General features: G+C 36.2%; 2 protein-coding genes across 2 annotated transcripts; one reads left to right on the plus strand and one right to left on the minus strand.

The window, feature by feature from the left end:
• The first annotated feature begins 48 nt into the window (after positions 1-48).
• On the plus strand, positions 49-5,908 carry mRpS16 (mitochondrial ribosomal protein S16). The gene is made up of 3 exons (XM_069815629.1): positions 49-268; positions 2,664-2,823; positions 5,703-5,908. The coding sequence occupies exons 1-3, from the start codon at positions 155-157 to the stop codon at positions 5,822-5,824; spliced, it is 396 nt and encodes a 131-aa protein (XP_069671730.1). The 5' UTR covers positions 49-154; the 3' UTR covers positions 5,825-5,908.
• Positions 5,909-7,595: 1,687 nt separating this feature from the next.
• On the minus strand, positions 7,596-10,641 carry mRpL54 (mitochondrial ribosomal protein L54). Its single transcript, XM_069815628.1, has 3 exons — positions 10,473-10,641; positions 9,671-9,874; positions 7,596-8,108 (listed from the first exon to the last, which is right to left on the minus strand). The coding sequence occupies exons 1-3, from the start codon at positions 10,564-10,566 to the stop codon at positions 7,996-7,998; spliced, it is 411 nt and encodes a 136-aa protein (XP_069671729.1). The 5' UTR covers positions 10,567-10,641; the 3' UTR covers positions 7,596-7,995.
• Between the last annotated feature and the right edge of the window lie 3 nt (positions 10,642-10,644).

Consider the following 10,644-nt stretch of genomic DNA (forward strand, 5'->3'; position numbering starts at 1 on the left):
TAACTGAACTTTTAAGTTGGTACCATAAGGTTGCTAGACCTGGCCGATCATGGCACGGCACAGGTTGACCAACCACTAAAAATCGAAATAAGTAAAATTGATAAACATTGTTGTTGATGATATAGTGTTTTTAAATAGGTTACTGAAACTCAATATGCCCGTGCCAGCAAGTGGAGGAAGCTCATATTTTCGTTATACGCCAAAAATTATCAGATTTGCTAGACATGGCTGTACAAATAGGCCATTCTTTCATGTAGTGGTAATGGAAGTAAGTGCATAACCTATACAGTTACGTACCGTTTTTTCATTTGCTGGAAGCTTAATATTTGACTTTGGTAAAACTTCGAAATCTCATTATATCACACATGGGAGAAAAATGTACTTGAATAATTGAAAATAACCTTAAAATTATATCACACCATTCTAGAGACACGATGTGATTACAGCAAAAGGCATTTCACCCAACTTGCCCCAAATATCGCCTTCATAACAATTCTGGATGAAACTAGCGTTGACGTAGTTCCGGTGCTTTTGGAAGAGTAAATCGAATTTATAAGGTTTTTTTTTTTTGTGAAGCTGCTGTTGATTGTATATTATGCAAGGCATAACTTACAAATGGATTTTAAGGAACTTGGAAGTTCATTGCCGCCCTCACACAAGCACACTATCGGTCCCTATCCTTAGAAAGATCCAGTCCCTACCATCATATCCTATCTCCCTCAAATCCATTTTAATATTAATCATATACTTGTTTTTTCGAGGTTTACTTCCAAACTTATCTCCTTAGTTGCTTCCCGTAAAATTCCCACGTTTTCCCTAAATCGTTTGTGGATTTTCTCCTAACATATTCATGTCATCCGCATAATCAAGCTGCTGATGTAACCTGTTCAATTCGAAACCCTATTTTCCTGGAGTTTTCTAATGGCATATTCTAGAGAAAAGTTAAAAAGTAAAGGTGATAGTGCATCTTCTTGCTTTACCTGCAGTGAATTGGAAAAGCATCAGACAGAAACTGGCCTATATGGACTCTACTGTACGTTTTACATTTTAATTAATCGAACTAGTTTCTTGGGAATATAAAATTCAATAAGAATATTATATAAAACTTCTCTCTTAACCCAGTTATATGCCTTTTTGAAATCTATGAATAACTGATGTATTGTGCCCTTATATTTCCATTTTTGTCCAATATCTGTCGAATATAAAAAATCTGATCAATAGTCGATCTATTATGCCCCATATTGGTGATCCCCAATAATTTCATCTACATAAAGAATTAATCTTCTCAAAAGAAAATTGGACAACAAATAATGACAGAATTTCAAATGCTTATTGTAACAAGAATATGAACCATAGCCAGATGCTAATGTCATCAGTAGTTAGGCCATAAACTAATGTAATTTGCATGACCACGCCCAGTGACATCACCTCCCCTCACTACAGGCATGAGGGTGTCTAAGATGCGTATAAAATTAGCCATGCTGCGCGGCCTCTCAGTAATATCTCAGCATCGAGAGAAGCTACAGACCTGTGCAAACTTTGATTGATTTGTAATCGGCTCGCGATTTCTGCAATATTAAAATGATAATAGACACATACAGTACACCTAAGATAGTGAAAAATTTGTGTGCTGAGAATAATTTCGGAATGTCTCTATATATGAAGAGAAAATGTATTGCATATCCATCATTAATTACTTACTTATGTTATCATAGATCCATACTCTTCATATTTTGTAAACCGAAACAAAAATAAAACATTCAAACCAACGCAACTGTAGTTTCATTCCCGAAACTGGGTGATGTATTCTATGTACTGGTGGATCTCTGATACAGCGCAGAATTTTTTTATACAGGGTGTAAACAATATAAACTGCCAAAAAATATTGGTGATAGAGCATATATTACTGAACAAAAAAAGTCTAATAAAATTTTTCTGCACTTTTGTGGTTTCCTAGAAAAAAAATGTTATCTGTGAGTCTAATGTTTTTGGAAATGATAGTAGATCGTTATTATTTACTTCGGTTCACCACATACATTGCAACTGTGGTGATAACCTTGTTTACAAATTAGGGTACTCGATGTCTCTCTATTGTGTTGGTGTTAGCATATGTTGGATGGAAGTTCATATTTACTCGAACAGTAAATATTAAACTACCATCAATCTTAAAAACATGACATTTTTAGGAATAAAAACAAAAATAGAAGAAAAACAAAATTTCACTACATATCATGTTTAGTAGACCGAGATGTAGTCTGTATAATTTTGGCAGTTTATATTGTTTACACCATGTGTGTATATATTTTTCATGAACATCTTCCTCGCTTCATCCTACTAACATAACTTTCTACTTGCGTTAGTTATGAATTTATTATACGAGAAGTATGAAATTATGAAACTGTTGAAAAAAAAAAACCATTAAAACAGAAAATCACTTGCGATTTTGTAAGGATTCGAAAGGGCCTGCCTTCTACATAAAACATTAAGAGTATAGGTGCAAAGGAAATTTAAAAACTCCTCAAAATGTTAAAACAATTTATTTGATTAGAGTGGAAATGACAGACAGAGGAGGAAGTAACAAATAAAATATATTTAAGATTAATTGGAATGTTATTTTATATGCATGTTTTTGAAATGACTGATATGCATACACTTTTTTGCAGAAAAGATTTGAGCAACACAGACAAGTTATCGAGCAACTCGGAACATATGATCCACTGACGAACCAGCACAATGAGAAGTTGGTTGCATTAAATTTTGAGAGGATCCGATACTGGCTTGGTAGAGGAGCCCAGACATCGAGACCTGTTGAAGAACTTTTAGGTAAAGACGATTGGTATCATCATCATCATCCTCATCATCATCACTTCATAGTTTAGACATTAAAGCCTGTTCCGTCTTCACATTGTGTTTATCTTCTCCTTTTTCTGGGATATCTGAAATCTCTTTTCTCGTTAGATCGATACTTTTGTATCAGTACTGATATTCTTTCACTGTTCATTCGATTCTTTATCTGTTCTGAAACATGAAACCGATACATTATGATTTAAATACTGATAATTTTTTTATTTTATTGGGTTATTTTACGACGTTGTATCAACATCTAGGTTATTTAGCGTCTGAATGAAATGAAGGTGATAATGCCGGTGAAATGAGTCCGGGGTCCAGCACCGAAAGTTACCCAGCATTTGGTCGTATTGGGTTGAGGGAAAACCCCGGAAAAAACCTCAACCAAGTAACTTGCCCCGACCGGGATTTGAACCCGGGCCACCTGGTTTTGCGGCCAGACGCGCTGACTGTTACTCCACAGGTGTGAACTACTGATAATCAAAATGTGACACCTGTTATATGAGTTTACCGGTACTTTCAAACTATTATTTTTGTATGAATACGTACAGTAAAACCTAGTTTTAACTTTCCCGTTTTTAAGGAATAATCTGTTAATTTTTTTATTTTGGTAGGTTATTTTACGATGCTTTATCAACATCTTTGGTTATTTAACGTCTGAATGAGATGGAGGTGATAATGCCGGTGAAATGAGTCTGGGGTCCAGCACCGAAAGTTACCCAGCATTTGCTCATGTTGGGTTGAGGGAAAACCCCGGAAAAAACCTCAACCAGGTAACTTGCCCCGACTGGGAATCGAACCCGGGCCACCTGGTTTCGCGGCCAGACGCGCTGACCGTTACTCCACAGGTGTGGACTAATCTGTTAAGTCCCAGCCAAATTACCATAAGAATAATGTAAATTAATTTCCGCTTTTAAGAAACCTGGAAATCCTGCCTTTAAGGAATATTTTTCAAGTGGATTTTGTGATAACGAAGCCTGAAATGTCGACTTTCAATAATCAAAAGTACCGGCATATTTGATAGCGCATCTCACTCAATAGTAATGCGGCACCACATGGCAGCGTTATTATTTGTCATTCTTTGTGGTCTTGCTTTGCATTGCTTTTTCAGAGTGGTTGCTTTGTTCTTGAGAGTTGTGTGGATCCTGTTTCCAAGTCATTTTTGTTAGTTTATGTTGTTTATGCATAGTTATAATGGTGATTAAACAGAAGAAATTAATTATCAGACAGAAAGTGAAAATAATGAGATGTCGAAGCTAATCCTGAAATAACACTGTTGCATATGGCAAAAAAGCATGGTTTGTCAACTATTTCATTATGAAGAATAATGAAGCACTATGTACCAAAGCCAAAGATAAAAAATGGAGCATTTTAATAAAAAAAACAGAAATTATTCCAGAAATCCCACGTAAATCTGCAGTAGCAAAATTCAGACTGCTTACAGAACACGATTATTTGGCCGAACACTTGAATAAAATAGGAATTTACACAAATCCAAATTGCCCTCTATGCAACAAAGAAGAAGAAATGACTGAAGATCATCTCATAACCTGTGAAGTTCTACCTGATGGATCCACCACAGAGAAATATTGGAGAGCAAGAACGCTAATGGCTTCATTGCCAAAGCCCGGCATTAGATAACAACAACAACAGAATAATGAAGAAGAAAGAAGAAATTTTCAATGCTTAGTTTCAGTATGGTTTGGATTCAACCAAACGGAGAAACATTCTTGCCTCACCATTTACAGAATAATTAGAAAATATTACAATGAAACTTATTGTAAGTAATAAATATAAGCCTAATTAAATAGTCATAATGTTTGGTATGTAACACACATTAGTACTAGTTATTTTAGCCTTTCCTTCCCATTTTATGTAAACCCTATTTAAGGAAAAGAAAAAGTAATCCCTCAGAGATTGATTAAAAAGTGTTCTACGTTCTACTGTAGAAAATTTGCCACTGAGAGCCATTATTTTAGTTTTATTGGTTGACATTTTTAAATTATACTGTTCTTTTTCTAATTGGTGTAGTTCATGGACGAAATATTGAAGGCTTTCTTCATTGTTCTGTATTATTGTATTTAGCAAACATTAACGTTTAAAAATCTTTAGTTATCTTTATGGACGAAATATTGAAGGCTTTCTTCATTGTTCTGTATTATTGTATTTAGCAAACATTAACGTTTAAAAATCTTTAGTTATCTTTATGGACGAAATATTGAAGGCTTTCTTCATTGTTCTGTATTATTGTATTTAGCAAACATTAACGTTTAAAAATCTTTAGTTATCTTTATTCCTGGAGTAACCTCATCATCCAGTTTTTTTTATAAAATCATCTATATATACAGTGCATCTGCAAACTCATTCCGCAGCGAGGAGACGGTGATGTATACGCTAGGGGCTGCAGTTATATTGGTAGGTGGGATTCACTCCACTCGAAGGTCAACACTGAACACGTGTGAATGATTTTGTTGCTCCTGCTAGGAGATCGAGCATCTCTCCTTGCTGCGGAGTGAGTTTGCGGACACATTGTACATTAAAAAACTGGGTGACAAGCTATATCTTTGTCTGAGTCCTTGATGAATTACTGTTGCTTGTTTTTGATGTGCCTGTGTTTGTAGAGTAATTAATTTTGTATCTGCATAAAGGCATTTTATTGTTTGTATCAAATGAGAGAGATCCGGGAGTAACTCTTTTGATTACTTTAGCGTAGATGTTGTAAGTAGTATTTAAAATACTTTATCTGCAGTTTTCAGTTATTTCGAACTCTTTTCTTAAAAGTGAAATTACAGTACTGCTGTTCTCTGCAATAGTGTCATCGACATTAATAAGTTCGTAACTTGGGTTTGTTATAGGACTTTGTGGTTTTTTCCCCATTCATCCACGCTGTTACATGCTTGCTTGGAGGGCGCGCAGAGATGCAGAGAAAGCTCAGACTACAGAAGAAACAGCTAAAACAGAAGCGCAGAATCAGTGATAAAGTTATATATAATTTTTTAATTACCAATAGTTGTAAAAGACTTTAATTAATATAATAAATAAATTTAATCAATTTCTGAAAGAGTTAAAAGCAATTCGAAACCTCGAGTCAAGAAGTAGCTTAAGAGCCTTTTGAGTGTGTTTTTATACAGGTTTTCTTTTTTAGTTAAAGTGGACTTGCTTTAAGGCGCCAGTTAAGGCTGGTTCACAATAAACCGGAAACGAGAATCGGAACGAAAACGGTAAAATTGTTAAAATGTGTACATTTAAATGTGAGCATTCACAATTAACGAAAAGCTTGCTGGAGCCCGGGATCGGGAACGGAGAGTTGGCCAAGTTTCAACTTTGGAGTTCACGTTTCTGATCACAGCCCACTAGATTCATTCTCTTGCCATCTGAAAGCTATTTTGTCGTCGTATATTTTGTAGCAAGAAGACCGTGACATAACCTATGCATTATTTTGTTCTGTGCTGTGCATCATGGAGCATGAGATTCTAATATTGAGTGTTGAGGAAAATCCTCACGTTTACGATAAGCAGCGCGCCTCGTATAAAGATGAGAAAATGAAGGAGAATACATGGCTTTCAGTAGCTGCATCTTTGAACACCGATCGTAAGTGAATCATATTTTATTACTGTATTGGTTGTATTACACACTACATATTCATGCTTCAATTCAATAACTACTGTTGTGTTCATTTTTGTTCTATTACAAATGTTTCTTCTCTAATTATTTTACGTTATGATAGACTTAAAATAGGTTGTGATAATAAAGATGCATAGGCATATTTATAGTACCGTTGAAATTTTGAAGTTGGTTAACCTGTGTTTATGTTGGCAGCCTTGTACTCATGAGAGAACGCCATTGGTCAATTATACACAACTAACATCAGAATGCGTAATATCGACTTTACATATCATTATTGACATGCATATCGATATGCATAGTCGTCTACGTTCTCGGTTTATTGTGAATAAAAAATTTTCATATTCACTTTCTCTGCTTCTCGTTTTCACTCTGGTTCTTGTTCCCGGTTTATTGTGAACCAGCCTTTATTCGCCCATACTATTCTCATTTTGTACATCCTTTCGATCTGCATTGCTCATGCAGTTCACGACTTTTACTGGTCTTAAAAACAAACACATTCATAAATTCATGCTCGTAGGGAATAAAATGACGATGTAACAAGCTGTTGAGACTGATTCTCATGTATGCTACCAAAACCCAAGCTGAGGGAGAATCGTAACAAATAATATTGAAAACATGCTTAAAATAAAGAAAAGAATTTTTATTATTTTTCTGGGTATGTACGTGCTGTTATGCACAGACTCAGTAACCGCCACTGATGGTTGTTGAAGTCCAAATAGTCACTTTCCTGTAGGTATTGTGACCCAGTTATATAGTGCCATCTGTCGATTTTAGCCATAAGGCTCAAGGTCGCAATAGAGCACCTTTGTTTTCCCCATGTTTCCATCCCTCTCTCTGTCTGTTCTCCATTCCTGGTCTGGGGAGACTTGGGAAACTACGAAAAACCCGTCAGAATAACCGCCCCTGGGATCGAGCCCTGAATTTCCTGAATACAAGGCAGATGGTTTAATCATTGCACCACCCTGCTTGGTTAACTTGCTTGCACTGAGAATTTTAAGCATGCCACGATCACTAAAATTCCAGCTTCTGAGGTAATGGGAGTACACTAGGAGCACTAGAATATCTGTTGTAAGGAATGTTTCATGGAGGTTTTATAAGGACTAAAATTCACACGTTATATATTACAGCAAATGATTACTAATTTAATTTTTGATTATTTATTATAAATAACTTTCTTATGAATGTCCTTATTCTTCTAATAACATACTACTGTCGACATATACTCCGGCATTTACACAAATGCAGTTCTAATGATACAATGCATGTTATAGTCTTAAGTTTATCATTATGTAGTTAAGTGTCTTGAAGAACGCTTAAGAATTCCAATATTAAAACATCCCAACCATGTTTTAATTTCTAATAGCTGGTAACTTATATTTTTATGTGCGTAAAAGAAATTTCCATTGTAACGAATTATTTTCGTAAAATGTCTGTATTTCAGCATCACTGTACTGAACATTTATTTTCATTCAAACACACACAATCATTGCAATGAACTTTCGTAAGACTTAGTGAAACTCTTCAGAACTTCTTTAATTTTCTCAACTGGTTATTTCTTTTCATTCCCAATTTTCTAAGTTTCCTCCAGTAGTCCTTGGTATCTGGGTCCAGATCGTCAAGTGTAAGAGCTTTACCTAGAAAAGAAAGTTTATTTAAATCTTATGTTGAAATTATATCACAGTTATGTGTGTGTATCTAATGCCTACCCACTTCACTTGCGTGATTCAAGTTCTGCATATTGCGGATAGATGGCAGGACTGAGACCAATTTTCAAGTTGCACACCACTTCTACGGTGAAGAGTTATGTCATGTACTAGGGTGAATGTATGTGTAAGTGTAGTGTAGAGAATGGGTGAGACTTATGATGAAGGTGAGGAATGGAGAAGGAGACCTGGTGTCTGCACATAGTCTACTCCTGTTGAATAGCATCAAAGGGGCTGCCAGGCTTAACATCCCCATCCGAAGGATGAATTACTATCAACAATGACATATGCTTTCTCTTCATATGCACTGCGGAGAGATTTGGGATTTAACCTAGGCATATTGGTACACAATTTAGTGATTAGAAGTTCTGCACCACCTGAGGTAGAAATTTTACATGGAAATTTCTGATTCTGGTGGGAATCGAACCTAGGCCAGCTAGTCTGGAGGCAGATGCTACCACAAAGCTAAGTTGGCGGACATATCACAACTATTGTAATATCAGTAGGGAAACATTGCATTATCGGCATCTAGCATACAGGTGTTGAGGGGGTCACACTCTTTATCTATACACAGAAATTAACCTATCTCCATTACCTTGGAGGCTAGCCAAGATTTTGCCACCTGGATCTCACCTATTACGGATCCTAGATGACTTTTGGAAAATTACCTATGAACAGTGTTACAACATTATTCCACACATTTCTTCAAACGACTTTCACAGAAATTTGTCTTTCTGCAGACTCTGTGTATGTGTTTTTTTTTTGTGTAGCCAATGCCTACCCACTTCAATTACGTGATTCAGGTTTCACATATTGCGGATAGATGGCAGGACTGTGACTCATTTTCAAGTTGCACACCACTTTGGCAAGCCAAGCTGTGCATGATGTGTATCTGTGAAGAGTTAATGTCGTGTACTAGGGTGAGCGTATGTGTAAGTGTTCATGTAAGTGTGTGTTGGGATTGAGTGAGGACGATGAAGACGTGGAAGGGAAAAGGAGAAACCTGGTGCCAGCATGTAACCTATTTGTGTCGAATAGCACCAAGGGGACCGCCAGGCTTAACGTCCCCATCCAACAGATGAAACACTATCAACAGTGACATGCCTCTCTTCATATGCACTGTGGAGAGATTTGGGATTTAACCCAGGCATATTTGTGTATACCAGGGGCGTATTTTGCGGGCTACCGGGGCTACCGGGGGTAGCCCAAGGAAATTACAAAAGAAAAAGTTTATAATATAACATAATGTAATAATTTTGTATTATTAATTTTACCATAGTAATTAAAATTAAAGTAATTGTTAGATATATTTTGTGTAATAATAGGGTCAGCGGTAGCCCAAACCCTTTAACCAGTATACGCCACTGGTGTATACCTAATCAAGGCACACTCAGTGTGGGCCAGATATATTTGGAGTGTCCAAACTTTATAGCGTAGTTGTCATAAAAATAGATCGGTGGACATAGGCCTATTTTCAACAGAATTTGGCCTACCTGTTCGTAATGTCCATAACCATTCTGGATATTCACTATCACTTTTTAGCTTTATGTCTTCTCCTTCTTTATATAAATTGCTTCCACATACATAATTCACCAAACGCTGCGGATCTGTTTCTACAGGAAGTATTTTCTTCTCCATCATGGGCCCCAGTTTTGAAAACTTTCCCTTTTTCTTTCCGAGAGACGCAATGCCACCAGCTGAAAGAAGGGAAAATATAGGTAATTAAAACGTAAAATATATTTATAGGTCCGCCACAAGAGAGACCGTATTCTGGTGGAAATACCGTTATTATTTACATTAGTGCCACCGTTGATTAACCGTATTTGGTACATTTCATTGGTAGCGTCTGATCGTGGGGATCATGTAGCACTGTATTTTACTCTCAGCCGGCGTGTATTTACGTAAATATTGCAAGTTAGGCCTGAGAGTTCAGATTAAATTACATGCGACAGGGGAATATGACAAGATTAGAATGAGTTAGATAGGGGTATAGATAAGTGACATGAGGCTGAGAAATGTGACAAGGTTAGAGTGGATTAGATGAGGAAATAGATGTTACAAGAGGCCGAGGTATGTGACAAGGTTACAATGGGTTAGATAAGAGAACAACACAGGAAACCGAGGACTGTGACAAGGATGGATAGATTTGATGTGGGGGTGCCGCTAAAACGAACACATACCATAGAATACCTACAATTATTAACAAATAGCAATGTAGACCTATACAATAATTTTACGAGTGTAAACTATGTATTATACAATTTATAAGTGTAAAATATATAACGAATATCTTACCTGCTTCTATTTTCTTCGCGTAATTGCATTTCGGTAACAAAAGAGGAAAAAAACGAATTTTTGACGTTTGTAAACTTAGAGTTAGAAAACCCATGTTTCAATCCTTTCCAATTATTTTAAAATTGCAAATAATTGGTAGAACTGCAGACTGCAAGATTTTATGTTATCGAAG

Source organism: Periplaneta americana, chromosome 17 (assembly GCF_040183065.1).
Source record: "Periplaneta americana isolate PAMFEO1 chromosome 17, P.americana_PAMFEO1_priV1, whole genome shotgun sequence".
In the NCBI taxonomy this organism is placed as follows: Eukaryota; Metazoa; Arthropoda; class Insecta; order Blattodea; family Blattidae; genus Periplaneta; species Periplaneta americana.